General features: G+C 51.5%; 1 protein-coding gene across 4 annotated transcripts in view; it reads right to left on the bottom strand.

Moving 5' to 3' along the window:
* Positions 1-378: 378 nt before the first annotated feature.
* Positions 379-14,346, bottom strand: part of LOC147120061 (hyccin 2) — a 50,153-nt gene continuing 36,185 nt past the window's right edge. For 3 of the 4 annotated variants that reach the window (XM_085985581.1, XM_085985580.1, XM_085985582.1), the window contains exons 7-12: positions 13,641-13,736; positions 11,398-11,514; positions 10,567-10,654; positions 10,111-10,270; positions 9,459-9,617; positions 379-1,526 (exon numbers count right to left, since the gene is read on the bottom strand). In XM_085985581.1, the coding sequence (XP_085841707.1) occupies positions 964-1,526; positions 9,459-9,617; positions 10,111-10,270; positions 10,567-10,654; positions 11,398-11,514; positions 13,641-13,736 (1,183 nt within the window). In that variant the 3' untranslated portion in view covers positions 379-963. The remainder of the gene's footprint in view (positions 1,527-9,458; positions 9,618-10,110; positions 10,271-10,566; positions 10,655-11,397; positions 11,515-13,640; positions 13,737-14,346) is intronic. The other variant, XM_085985584.1, reaches the window with a different exon arrangement.

The following is a 14,346-nucleotide window of genomic DNA, read 5'->3' as shown; positions in this document are numbered from 1 at the left end:
AGGCGGCGGGACAGGCGGTCAGTGGCAGGCGGCGGGACAGGCGGTCAGTGGCAGGCGGCGGGACAGGCGGTCAGTGGCAGGCGGCGGGACAGGCGGTCAGTGGCAGGCGGCGGGACAGGCGGTCAGTGCCAGGCGGCGGGACAGGCGGTCAGTGCCAGGCGGCGGGACAGGCGGTCAGTGCCAGGCGGCGGGACAGGCGGTCAGTGCCAGGCGGCGGGACAGGCGGTCAGTGCCAGGCGGCGGGACAGGCGGTCAGTGCCAGGCGGCGGGACAGGCGGTCAGTGGCAGGCGGCGGGACAGGCGGTCAGTGGCAGGCGGCGGGACAGGCGGTCAGTGGCAGGCGGCGGGACAGGCGGTCAGTGGCAGGCGGCGGGACAGGCGGTCAGTGCCAGGCGGCGGGACAGGCGGTCAGTGCCAGGCGGCGGGACAGGCGGTCAGTGCCAGGCGGCGGGACAGGCGGTCAGTGCCAGGCGGCGGGACAGGCGGTCAGTGCCAGGCGGCGGGACAGGCGGTCAGTGCCAGGCGGCGGGACAGGCGGTCAGTGCCAGGCGGCGGGACAGGCGGTCAGTGCCAGGCGGCGGGACAGGCGGTCAGTGCCAGGCGGCGGGACAGGCGGTCAGTGCCAGGCGGCGGGACAGGCGGTCAGTGCTCAACAGCAGAGTCAGTTCCAGCAAACCTCCTCAGTCAGGACTGGCATCGAATGGATTGCACATCACCCGAAGACTAGGGAGGGAGCAGACTGTGCGGGAACACGCGTCGCTGCACAGCCCGCTTCCTGCAGGCTCCTTTATTGCTCTTCCAGTGTAAATTTTTTTTTTTTTTTTTAAACTCACAATAATCGTCACTTGGAATTAAACAGGGCTAAGAGAGGGGGATGGGGGGGGGGGGGGAGAAAAGAGAGAGAACGGGGTTAAAAAAAAAATGACCAAACGGTAGTGACTGGGGAGATGGGGCAGTGACTGCCTACACCTGGGAAATGAGCTGCATGTTAAAGCTGGGTGATCGGGATTGTTTGGTAAGAGGAGCTCCCGGGGAGAGCAGGTCCTTGGCCTCGCCACCTCGGCCCAAACGCTCCTCCTGGAGGCTGATGGTGGAAAACCGGTTAGCGTTACCGAGCACCAGATTGGAGCTCCCGTCCAACACCTGGCTCCCATTCACCCGATCGAAGGACTTGGTGGAGGAGGTGCTGGCCGTCCGCACCAGGCCCACAGCTGCTGCTTTAGGCGCTGGCTGACCGCTCGTATTCAGCAGGTGTTTCTTCACAGGAGTCAGCTCCATGGTGTCTGTGGCAGAGCGGGCTGGCGCCAGCTTGCGACCGCCTGTATCCCGGCTGCACTCAGCCGGCCCGTCACCCTTGGGCGGCACTGCCTGATCTTTCTCTCGGCCAATCAGGCTGCTGGGACCTTTCCTCAAACTGCTGCTCTTAGACCCACTTGGCTGACTGCTACTGGAGGCCCCTGATGAGAATCCCTCGTCTGCATCAGTGACGTGGACGGACTCCTCTCCCCTGCTTGCACCGTTCAGATCTGTGAAACGACAAACAGAACGGTTCAGGGATTAGTCACTAGCAAGAAGTAACGTAGGCTCAGCAATCTCCCAGGCAAAGCCACAGCATTGTGGCGCAGACACACCACAAACTCCAGCACTCGGTCCCTCACACCACAAACTCCAGCACTCGGTCCCTCACACCACAAACTCCAGCACTCGGTCCCTCACACCACAAACTCGGTCCCTCACACCACAAACTCGGTCCCTCACACCACAAACTCAGTCCCTCACACCACAAACTCAGTCCCTCACACCACAAACTCAGTCCCTCACACCACAAACTCAGTCCCTCACACCACAAACTCAGTCCCTCACACCACAAACTCAGTCCCTCACCACAAACTCAGTCCCTCACCACAAACTCAGTCCCTCACCACAAACTCAGTCCCTCACCACAAACTCAGTCCCTCACCACAAACTCAGTCCCTCACCACAAACTCAGTCCCTCACCACAAACTCAGTCCCTCACCACAAACTCAGTCCCTCACCACAAACTCAGTCCCTCAGACCACAAACTCCAGCACTCGGTCCCTCACCACAAACTCCAGCACTCGGTCCCTCAGACCACAAACTCCAGCACTCGGTCCCTCACCACAAACTCCAGCACTCAGTCCCTCACCACAAACTCCAGCACTCGGTCCCTCAGCACAAACTCCAGCACTCGGTCCCTCACACCACAAACTCCAGCACTCGGTCCATCAGACCACAAACTCCAGCACTCGGTCCCTCTCACCACAAACTCCAGCACTCTGTCCCTCACCACACCACAAACTCCAGCACTCAGTCCCTCTCACCACAAACTCCAGCACTCAGTCCCTCACCACAAACTCCAGCACTCAGTCCCTCTCACCACAAACTCCAGCACTCAGTCCCTCACCACAAACTCCAGCACTCAGTCCCTCACCACAAACTCCAGCACTCAGTCCCTCACTACAAACTCCAGCACTCAGTCCCTCACCACAAACTCCAGCACTCAGTCCCTCAGACCACAAACTCCAGCACTCAGTCCCTCACCACAAACTCCAGCACTCAGTCCCGCAGACCACAAACTCCAGCACTCAGTCCCTCACCACAAACTCCAGCACTCAGTCCCTCAGACCACAAACTCCAGCACTCAGTCCCTCTCACCACAAACTCCAGCACTCAGTCCCTCACCACAAACTCAGTCCCTCAGACCACAAACTCCAGCACTCAGTCCCTCACCACAAACTCCAGCACTCAGTCCCTCAGACCACAAACTCCAGCACTCGGTCCCTCAGTCCCCAACCTCCAGCACTCAGTCCCTCTCACCACAAACTCCAGCACTCAGTCCCTCACCACAAACCCCAGCACTCGGTCCCTCAGACCACAAACTCCAGCACTCGGTCCCTCACACCACAAAGTCCAGCACTCGGTCCCTCAGACCACAAAGTCCAGCACTCGGTCCCTCAGACCAGAAACTCCAGCACTCAGTCCCTCACCACAAACTCCAGCATTCAGACCACAACCTCCAGCACTCAGTCCCTCACCACAAACTCCAGCACTCAGTCCCTCACCACAAACTCCAGCACTCAGTCCCTCAGACCACAAACTCCAGCACTCAGTCCCTCACCACAAACTCCAGCACTCAGTCCCTCAGACCACAAACTCCAGCACTCAGTCCCTCACCACAAACTCCAGCACTCAGTCCCTCAGACCACAAACTCCAGCACTCAGTCCCTCTCACCACAACCTCCAGCACTCAGTCCCTCAGACCACAATTTATAAAGTGCCTTTAACTTAATAAAACATCCCAAGGCGCTTCAGCAAACAAAATATGACACTGAGCCACAGAGATATTAGGACCAATGTTCCTTTGAGATACACGGCTTTTAACGAAAAAACGCACATGCGCGGTTATTTTGAATGGGCTGCGCACCCAAAAAAATAATGGAAACATTGATTAGCACATATGACAAATAGCTCGGTCAGAGGTTGGTTTAAAGAGGGGAGATGTTTAGTGACGGAATTCCAGAGCTTAGTACTTCGGCAGCTGAAAGCACAGTGGAGTGAAGGACATCAGGGATGCACAAGAGGTCAGACTTGGAGGAGCACGCAGATCTTGGAGGGCTGGAGGAAGTTACAGAGATAGGGAGGGGTGAGGCCATGGAGGGATTTGAATATGAGGATGAGAATTGTAACATTGAGGCATTGCTTAACCAGGACCCAATGTAGGTCAGCAAGTACAGGGGTGATGGGTGAACGGGACTTGGTGCGAGTTAGGATACGGGCAGAGTTTTTGATGAGCTTAGGTTTACGGAGGATGCAAGGTGGGGGACTGACGAGGTGAGCATTGGAATAGTCTACTCTACTCAAGGTAAAAAAAAAAGCATGGATGAGAGTTTCAGGAGATGAGCTGAGACAGTGGCGGAGACGGGCGATGTTACGGAGGTGGAAGTAGGCAGTCTTGGTGACGGAGTGGGCGAGTATGTGGTCGGAAGCTCAGTTCAGGGTTAAATAGGACGCCAAGGTTGCGAACTGTCTGGATCAGCCGCAGACAGTGGCCAGGGAGAGGGATGGAGTCGGTGGCTAGGGAACGGAGTTTGTGGCAGGACCAACGGCAATGGCTTCAGTCTTCCCAATATTTAATTTTAGGAAATGTCTGCTCATCCAGTACTGGATGTCGGACATGCATGACAAATCAGAGTGAGGTAGAGCTGGGTGTTGTCAGCGTACATGTGGAACCTGACCCCATGTCTCTGGAAGATGTCACCGAGGGTCAGATGAAGAGGAGGTGGCCAAGGATAGGTCCATCAGGAATGAAATCAGGAAACATTTATTCACAGAGGATAGTGGAAATCTGGAACTCTCTTCCCCCAAAAGACTGAGGATGTTGGGAGTCAACTGAAATTTTCAAGACTGAGATCGATAGATTTTTGTTGGCTAAGGGTATCAAGGGATATGGAGTGAAGGTACAGATCAGCCATGATATAATTGAATGGCAGAACAAACTCAATTAGCTGAATGGCCTATTCCTGTTCCTATGTTCCATCAGGAAGGAACTGGCTTGGCAATGGGAATAACCCTGCACCCAATCACGAAGTTTAAACTAGTTCATGGGTATGGCAGTACAATAACAACTTGCATTTATGTAGCACCGTTTAATGTTGTAAAACATCCCAAGGCGATTGACAGGAGTGTTATCAGACAAAAACTGACAGAGCCACTTAAGGAGATATTAGGACAGGTGACCAAAAGCTTAGTCAAAGAGGTAGCTTTTAAGGAGCGTCTTAAAGGAGGAGAGAGCTAGAAAGGCGGAGAGGGTATTCAGAGCCTAGGGCTTAGGCAGCTGAAGGAACGGCCGTCAATGGTGGAGCAATTAAAATCGGGGATGCACAAATAGAGTGGGGGGCATCACAGACAGAATATAATGGGCTCGCTCGTTCGAGACACCTGAGCAAACCAGGCTACATCAGATTTTGGGGCATCCCACAAGCTAGCTGTTTCATGGCAAATGCAGCGTGCACATAAATGAAATGTGGTTCCTGTTTTGTTTGGTTAGCCAGATATCCGACACCATGTTTGAGTCTCCAGACCAACTTACCGAAGAGTACACAACTGTAGAATTTCTGTCTGCCTGATATGGAGTGCACTTACTGACCCTTAGAGACAACCCCACTCCCCCATCTCAGCCAGACAGTTTAGGCACAGGCTGGCAACAGCCAAGGGTCAGAGACACCCAAATGTGCACAGGGCATTGCTGGCGTCTAATTAAAACCACGTGCCGTTCCACCAACAACGCTGGTAAGCTGCTCACCATCAGCCTAGAACCACCCTGGAGCCAAGTATGCAGAATCCCAGCCCCCAGCGATAGGTTCCATTAGTGAGCCAGGCCAGCTGCTCAATCACCACCAGTGCCCTCCCGGGGGTGGGGAACTGAGGCTCTGTTTGGCCTAGGTATATGGTCACCAAATCTGCCACAGGGTGCTGACTCAATGCCAAGCTTCCATGAGCATGCTTGAAGTCAACCTCCCCAAGGGCTGTGGTTAGACGCATGTGTTGCAGCAAAACCGATCTAACCTTGTGCCCAGTACCCATGAACTGCTGTCTCAGGCTGGCTTACATGTCATTGGCTTCACCGGTGTGGTGTGCAGAGATTGTGAAGGCATTGAAGTGTTTTGGTCCTGGAGGCTCAGAGAATCCAGCGGTCAACGGAGCAAACTGTTGCGCTGCAGTTCGGCAGGTGACTGGGGATTGAGCGAGGATTTGGGGTTTTGTGCGTGAACATTCCCAGCAGTGCGATTTAATGTTGGAGCCCGAGATAAAATGGAGCAGTTGAGAAGTAGACTGTTTGGCGTGGAACAGCACGGGTACAGGCTAAGAATGTCACAGGGTCAATCCCCAGTCACCTACCTAACTGCAGTGGAACAGTTGCCTCCCGTTTACACTGATCTGTATGTTTTGGGGAGGGGATTTGCTCAAGTCTCTGATACTCGGTAGATCCAACACACTGGATAAAGGGAGCTCAGTGGATGGTGTTGATTTGGATTTCTACAAAATCCCCAATACAGCTCCGCACAGATGGCTGTAGGATGTTGTCGATTGTGACAGATTGAGAGCGGTCATTAACGGGAAAGATTCAGACTCGGCTGAGTGGGGTTTCCCCGGGCAGGGTCCTTCACTGTAAACTAAATTTAGCAATGGTTTTGAGAAGGGGATCACTGAGTGGTTGATGAATTTATGGATGAAAATGTGAGCAAGGGTTCGCCCTGAAGAGTTGAATAGTAAGTTACAAAGCGGATTTAGGTAAGTGAAGAGGCGCAGAAATAGCAGGTGCCATCTATTAGGGAGAAACAGAGTGCTGTACACATAGGTCCAGGCACCTCAAGGTATGTCCCATTCCAGGTAACTGAGCCAAAAGGGAATCAGGGGACAGTGACTTGTCACTGAAGGCCAGTGTGAGGTGGCAAAAGGACGAGAATAGGCTTTGAAGTATTATTGCTGGGCAAAGACTAGAACTAGGGGCCCTGCACTCAGGGTTAATAGGAGTCTCAGTACGCACCCTGAACAACTCCAGTTTTGCTCCCACATTGGGCAAGTGAAGTTCCAGAGAGGCTGCAGAGAAGCGTCACGAGGATGTGCCCATCTTTTGATCTACTTATAATACTTGTGATTCCTCAGTGCTAAATCTCCATCCTGTAAGTCTCTAGCTGCACCCTCTGTCTCTACTGCTCTCCCTAGTTTAATCTCAATAGAAAATTTTACAAGTTAGTTAATGTAGATTGGTAACCGCAGGGGTACAAGCACTGAACTTGCGGGACTTCACTCAACCAGTCTGACATCACACCTCTCTCATGTACTCTGACCCGGTTTTCTAAGCCGTCGCATGTTTGAGTCAGAAGGTTGTGGGTTCAAGCCCCACTTCAGAGATGTGAGCCCTTATTCCAGGCTGACACTCCCGTGCAGTACTGAGGGACCGCTTCACTGTCAGAGGTGCCGTTTTTCGGATGAGATGTTAAACTGAGGCCTCATCAGCCCTCTCGGGTGGATGTAAAAGATCCCATGGTACTATTCGAAGAAGAGCAAGGGAGTTATCACTGGTGTCCTGGCCAATATTTATCCCTCAACGAACATCACAAACAGATTATCTGGTCATAATCCCATTTCTGTTTGTGGGAGCTTGCTGTGCACAAATTGGCTGCTGCATATCCCGACATTACAACAGTGACTACACTTCAAAAGTGCTTCATTGGCTGTAAAATACTTTAGGATGTTCTGATATCATGTAAGGCGCTATAAAAATGTAAGTTCGTTCTTTTACTCAAATCATTTTTTAGGTTAATTTGAAGTCTTTCATGTGGAACTTCATTAAAAGTTTTCTGGAAGTCTAAATAAACAATTTCACAGGAAATAACACGACCTATTTCATCTGTAACATTTTCCAAGGAGCTGAGGAGGTTTGTGAGGCAGTGTCCCCTCCCCTCAGCGCATGCTGGCCATTTCTCAGTAAACTACTGCCCAGGTTCTCCTCCAGTATACCCCTCGGAATAGAGTCCATTATTTAATCTCTCTTAGGTTAAAGAGCCTTATTGACATCATGGAAGTAACGAGGGAAATTATTTCAAAGTTGAGGACACAGTCTACCTTTGAGGGGAGTTAAAAAATCAAACATTTTTGAAGGGTTTTGCTTGCATTAAATGTCCAGTCCTTTTCATAGCACCCAAATACAAAAACAGGACATTTCCTCTCAAGCTCAGGCTGATATTGCGGTGCAGACAGTCTCAGCTTAATAGAAGTACTCAAGTCTTGATTTTAAGATTGTCTCTGTGACAATGAATCTTCAAAACCACATTAACATCTGATCAAACACACTTGTTTCGACATTGTTTCGCCTTATCTTTCAGAGAAGTTAAGCTAAAGCAATCCAGCATTCTCCCCTTGACCAGTTACTTACCCTCCACGTGCAGCTCAACATTCAAACCGTCTAAATGAAGCACACAGCACAGCGAGACACACACACAGCCATGCAGCAAAGCATTCAATGCCATAGTGTGGAGACTGTAGCCTCCACATCCAGCGACAGACTCCCAACGCACCCAGTAAAGTAATTCAAACCAGAGCAGGCTGGACCTTTTTTCATAAACACTCCTGCTCCATTATCCCCAGCACACGTCTATAGTGTAACATCTGCTTTTAAACTTACCATCAATCACCATTTTTATATAATGAGGAGCAAAGTCAGTGGCACTTTGAAATAAATTCTGAGAAATATAATTAAACCTCGGTTTTTAAGAGTAATCTCCAAGTCACCCCAAGACCCCTCCCCAAAGAAATACTCAAATGAAGCAGCTCACACCCGTCCCACAGTCAGTCAGAGCAGCAGGGTCGGGTTGGCACCAAATTAATGGTCCAACCATTGACCTGCTCTGTGCATTGTCCAACCATTGACCTGCTCTGTGCATTGTCCAACCATTGACCTGCTCTGTGCATTGACTCCTGGGTTAAAGCAAGGGGGAATCAGCCAGGGTTCCTGCTCCTGATCACTGTCCAGTAATCCCTGGGTTAGAGAGAGGGGAAATCAGCCAGGATTCCTGCTTCTGATCACTGTCCAGTCACCTCTGCTAGATAGTAGTGTGTGGTTTCTGGGTGAGGACAGGCTGTGGACACCGCCCCACCTCCCACCCACTCCCAGTTGAATTCCTCGTCAATAACCGCTGCCTGGGCTCATACAAGAGTCTGGGTGAGGAACTAGAGAGGGTCCATTGTCTCTGGAACTGTATCAAGCTTGAGGGGGAGGGGGGGCTGGGAAAGAGTGGGGGGAGGAGTGGGCAGGGGGGGGAAAAGGAGAAGAGCATGGGGGAGGGCACGGGGTGGAGGGTAAGCGCGCTGGGAGCAGAGCGGCGGATGCGGGATGAGGGCCCGGGGCAACTCACTGGCTCCACTCAGCACTTCCAGCGTTAGTGTTTTATTTGAACAAAAGCAATTTTGCTTCGATTCCTTGTTGCGACTGGCAAAGCTTCAGCATCAATGTTGAGGTGTGAAGAGCTACAATGGAAAGCCAGGGGAGGGGGGGGGGAATAGTCTCAGCAATCCAAGGACTCCGCAAATGAACAGGCAGGGTGCAGGGTTGCGGGAGGGAGAACATGCGGGTGGCAGTCAATGAGCACAGCCCGGTCAGAGAGCCTTCAAAGCCGAACTTTGGATCACCCTTCGCCATGCTTTTACATCACAGCAACAGAGTGTACGTGTTTGTAAACAGGGGTACCGGCCCGGCACAGCACAATACAAGAATGATACTACCTGACCTGCTGCTAGCATAGGGGGAATGTGTTAACACACTCTGGGATAGTGAAGACAGGCACTGGGCTGGAAAGAGGCCCTGCTTGGGGACAAAGAGCCACGGCTGTCTTCCAGCATCACCATTGATCTTTGCCTCCTCATGTCTGGCCTACCCTCTTCCGTTGCCATGGGCGCTGGTTCCTGCTGACTGCGCCTGGGGGATATTCGCGTCCCCGCCCCGTTTCTCTTGCGCTCTCCGGCCAATTCAGACGAGTCACGGGTTAGGGAGGTGGGGTCACTTGACTCAGCATCAATTGTGAGGTCTACACAATCTGGGATTCAACACAGGACATTTAGTGTTTCCCTCATCCAGCAGGGCCTGCTGCAGGCCAGAGAAAAGAAAGCAAGAAGATTACACAGTACAGACAACAGAGCAGACAGCAACAGGGAAAGTCGACAGAGCTCAGAACAATGGTAACGCTGGTGCCAGACAGAGCCAAAACCGCAGATCCCGAGCGCAACCTCGTTCAGTCCGAGGGGTCGGTCGGTCTGAGGAGACGCCGGGCCAAGGCCCACATGGGCAAGGAGAGGGGGCTGGGCAGGGGCCTGCACCAGCAGGGAGGCCTGAGATTGCATGATACTTGGTAGGTGTTTCTTTTAGATTGAAACAAAGCGGAGTTTGGGGTAATTAAGGGCAGCAGCACAGCAGTACCATTTTTTGAAAGGACAAGACAGACGGCAGGAAACAAGCGCGTGTTGGGGAACTAATGTTTTCTAACCGAAGTATCTCGAAGATCAAAGAGGAGGATTTTCCCATCTGCTTACCTTCTCTCTTCCAGCGGTGCCTTCGTATTGACGCAGTGGTAATGGCAGTACGGGATATCCTGGGTACCGTTGGCGTGACCTCCACCTGCAGACACTTCCGACCCACTTTCGAAACATCAGGAGCATCGAAGGGCAACGAGCTCTTCATCGCATTAGCAACCTGTAGACAACAAAATCTAAAGTCAAGGTGAGAACAGAGCAGGTACGTCAACAAGGTACTGCACTGCATCGATATCGCACCGAGACACATGTCTGAACACCAGATTAGTACCACAAAAATCGCCTGCTTGTATCTAGATTTCCCCTCTTAAACTGATTAGTATTAATGTAACACAGAGTACTGAAACAGAGTATTAGTGTAACACAGGCGGCGCTGTACCACCCGTGGGGGAGGGCTGGGACAACTCATGAGGTGTGGATACAGCCAACGAGTTTTGTACTCAGTAACTGACTTACCAGCAGCGGCTGTGAGTACAGCTCTAACTGTGCCCGGTACATCAGGTCCTCCAGCGCCTCCTGGCCCAGTTCCCACTCTCCATTGTATCTGTCGAAAAATAAGAGGAAAACTTCAAGAAGAACACTTCTATTACTGGCAGCGCGACTCACTATCAACTCAAACTCCTCCCTGCACTCCATTTCCTCACCCTCACACCACCAAATCCACACAACTCCTCAACCACAGGCAGTGGAGGGGTCGAGAGAGGTGGTGGTGAGGTAGAGCTGGGTGTCATCAGTGTAAATGTGCAACCTGACCCCGTGTCGCCGAGGGGCAGCCTGTAGATGAGAAACAGGAGGGGGCAAAAATAGATCCGGGGGGGGGGGGGGGGGGGACACCAGAGGTAACAGTAATAGTGTCACGGTAGCACACATCACGGGAATACTGTCACAACACTACGACATCGGCAGCGCATGACGTGGCAACCGTCCAAGTTTGAAGCTGGGAAAGTCAAGCTGGCCGAGATCTCACTGATGGACGGAAAGGGCAAGGCGGAGCTGGGAGGGGCAGCAGCCGGGAACGGCAGGGCGGAGCCGGGAGGAGCCGTTCAGGAGTGGGAGCGCAGCTGCCGGGGGATTTCGGGGGGCCGAGGAGTTGGACCTATGATCTGACCCCATGTTTACAGTCCATGCAGCAACATGGAAACTGCCACGTAGCAATCTCAGAGTTAGAGAGCGAACACACCTTAGGCCTGAGAAACGACTTAACAATGGATTTACTGATGGTAATTACAGTAATAAGTAGGTGAGTAAACAGACGGTATCTGTCAGTACCCACCCCGTCCTACTCACATTGTATGATAGACACCTGTTAGCATCTGCACCATAAACTCTGGGTCCAGCACCACCCGACCACAAGTATCACTCCACACCTTCTGCCGTTGTCGTGGAAACCCAGTAATACACAACCTATTGGTAGAGAATAGCCAGGTATTAGTAAACAGCATCTTACTCTGCTACAACACAGATTCACTCAGTTGTGGTTATTGAATGCAGAACTTTAACCTGTCAACACAACATGGGCTGGGATGGAAGTCAAAGTTCAGTAAATACTTGTATAAAAGCAGGACAAAAGGCTCTCCAATAAACCCATCCAGTTTATCGCTGATGGATTACAGACCAGGAGGGCTCCAGGTGCAGTGTTTACTCAGTTTGTTGATCTGAACTGGGGTGTGCTACAAGCAGTCGGGGTTCCTAACTGGCAGCACACAAAGAATCACACAACTCTACAGTACAGAGGGAGGCCATTCCCCTTCACTCCTGTGTCCCCCTCTCTGAGATCCCCTCAGTCCCATTCCCTTTCACTCCTGTGCTCTCCTCTCAGAGATCTCTCCCCTCAGTCCCATTCCCTTTCACTCCTGTGCTCCCCTCAGTCCCATTCCTCCATCACTCCTGTGCTCCCCTCAGTCCCATTCCTCCTTCACTCCTGTGCCCCCCTCAGTCCCATTCCCTTTCACTCCTGTGTCCCCCTCACAGAGATCTCTCCCCTCAGTCCCATCCCCCCTTCACTCCTGTGCCCCCCTCAGTCCCATTCCCTTTCACTCCTGTGTCCCCCTCACAGAGATCTCTCCCCTCAGTCCCATTCCCCCTTCACTCCTGTGCCCCCTCTCAGAGATCGCTCCCCTCAGTCCCATTCCCCATTCAGCCCATCGCCCCATATACTCTCTCCTTCCTCCAGGGGGCGCGAGGAGTAGCAGACCGTCACCAAATTCCCAGTTCCTGCCTCCTCAATGGGGTTAGGTAAGAAACCCATGATGCAGGGTGAGGGGGGATCAAATAGGCAAAGCCAGTCCAACAACAGCCAGTCGCACCATTGCTGATCGGCACTTGTCCAGGAGTTGGTCAAATATTCATGGCAGAGAGAAATTAGATCTGCTGTGTCTCGTACAGTGACTCACCAACAGGGAGATGGACAGAGTCGCCGGGGCGAGGGACAGCACCCCTCACCAACACAAACCCACCAAAACAACCTTGCAAGGCTCTGAACTTGTGTGCTTTGCCCTGCAGTAAGACTGAGTATTTATATCTCATTCCACGCCTCTGCTCCTTGGATTCCACACAAAAATTAGATGGAAATTTAATTTCCCTGACATTTCACTTCACAAGATGAAGGTTATATCTGTTACCCTCCCCCACAATCATTTTGAAAATCGAATGTTAGATGTCGAACCAGAATGCATCAGAACAACAAATACAAACAGGGGCCTGGAAAATTCGACCAACTGTGTCAGCTCAGTTGATAGCACTCTCGCCTCTGAGTCAGAAGGTCATGAGTTCAAGTCCCACTCCAGAGACTTGAGCACATAATCTAGGCGACACTCCCAGTGCCAGTACTGAGGGGGTGCTGCACTGTCGAAGGTGCCATCTTGCAGGTGAGACGTTGAAACTGAGGCCCTGTCTGTCCTCTCGGGTGGATGTAAAAGATCCCATGGCACTACGTGAAGAGCATTGATCATTAAAAACAGAATCTGGTCATTATCACATTGATGTTTGTGGGAGCTTGCTGTGTGATAATTGGCTGCTGCGTTTCCTACATCACAACAGTGACTACACTTCAAAGCGCTTTGGGACATCCTGAAGTTGTGAAAGGTGCTATGTCAATGCAAGTTTGTTCTTTTAAAGGCGAAAGAGGATAAAGCACTGTTTGTTTCATTTCCCAACTGACAGATCAGAGATATTTTCTACAGCTTCTGTTTACTGAGGCGAGAACTTCAACTTTTGCTTTTTGTCACGCCCCTGGGTACAGGATGCTTTAGTGCAGCTCAACACGGCCGCACAGCTGCCACAGTGTCTTTATCTTCTCTCCTGTTCTTTTCAAAGGTGTAACTCAGCTTCTCTGTTTGCGCTCTTCTCTTTCTCTCTGTCCAATGCATGCGGCTGCACCCGCACGAGAGAGCGTGGCCACGTGCGAGCACATCCCAGTACTGCATTGCACCGTGGCCCCCTCAACTAACTGACAATTAAAACATTAAGCTTTAAAATAAACCTTGGTCCCCACTATTAGTGCAAGTTGTACTTTTGGCAGCAACACTTACCTCGAGCACATACTACACAGGGAGCGGTAGGAAGAGTTGGGCATGCAGACCACTGCAGAATTATAGCACAACATGAGGAAATTCAGCACTTCAAACCTGGAAAAAACACAGAACTTTATATCTCTGGATAAACTACTTCATGTTATAAATATGCACAATGAAGCATTCCTTCAATAGACTCCTGGCCTCGTGTCTCACATTTTATGCAAAACTATTGCGTCACGACCTCCCAGAGCCAGTTACAGCAGGACTCTAGGAATCTGGCGACGTGCCTTTGGGCAATTGTGAAGCAAGGCTAGCAAAGGTTAAAGGGGAATATTAAGAACTACCTTGATGCCTCCATACAATCTGCACACTGGCACTTCTACCACACCGGCCTGGCACCCATCAGCTGGTATGACATTTCCTTTTCCAAATCAGCCAACCTGTGGCTGTCTGAGCAGTCATCAACTTAGTACCAAAGTAGGGCAATTTTGTACTTAAAAAAACAAAAAATTCTCAGGATGTGGGCATCGTTGGCAAGGCCACCATTTATTGCCCATCCCTACTTGTCCTTGAGATGATGTTGGTGGGCCTTCTCCTTGAACCACTGCAGTCCATGTGGTGAAGGTGCTCCCACAGTGCTAGTCATGATGTTGTTAAAGGTATCAGGTGCTGTAGAACTGAGCAGTGGACTGAGACTGCCAAACTTATTTCTCGTGGAACC

Source organism: Somniosus microcephalus, chromosome 4, assembly GCF_052327205.1.
Source record: "Somniosus microcephalus isolate GS21.2 chromosome 4, FLI_Smic_1.0, whole genome shotgun sequence".
NCBI lineage: Eukaryota > Metazoa > Chordata > Chondrichthyes > Squaliformes > Somniosidae > Somniosus > Somniosus microcephalus.
This window is presented reverse-complemented; position numbering and strand designations above follow the sequence as displayed.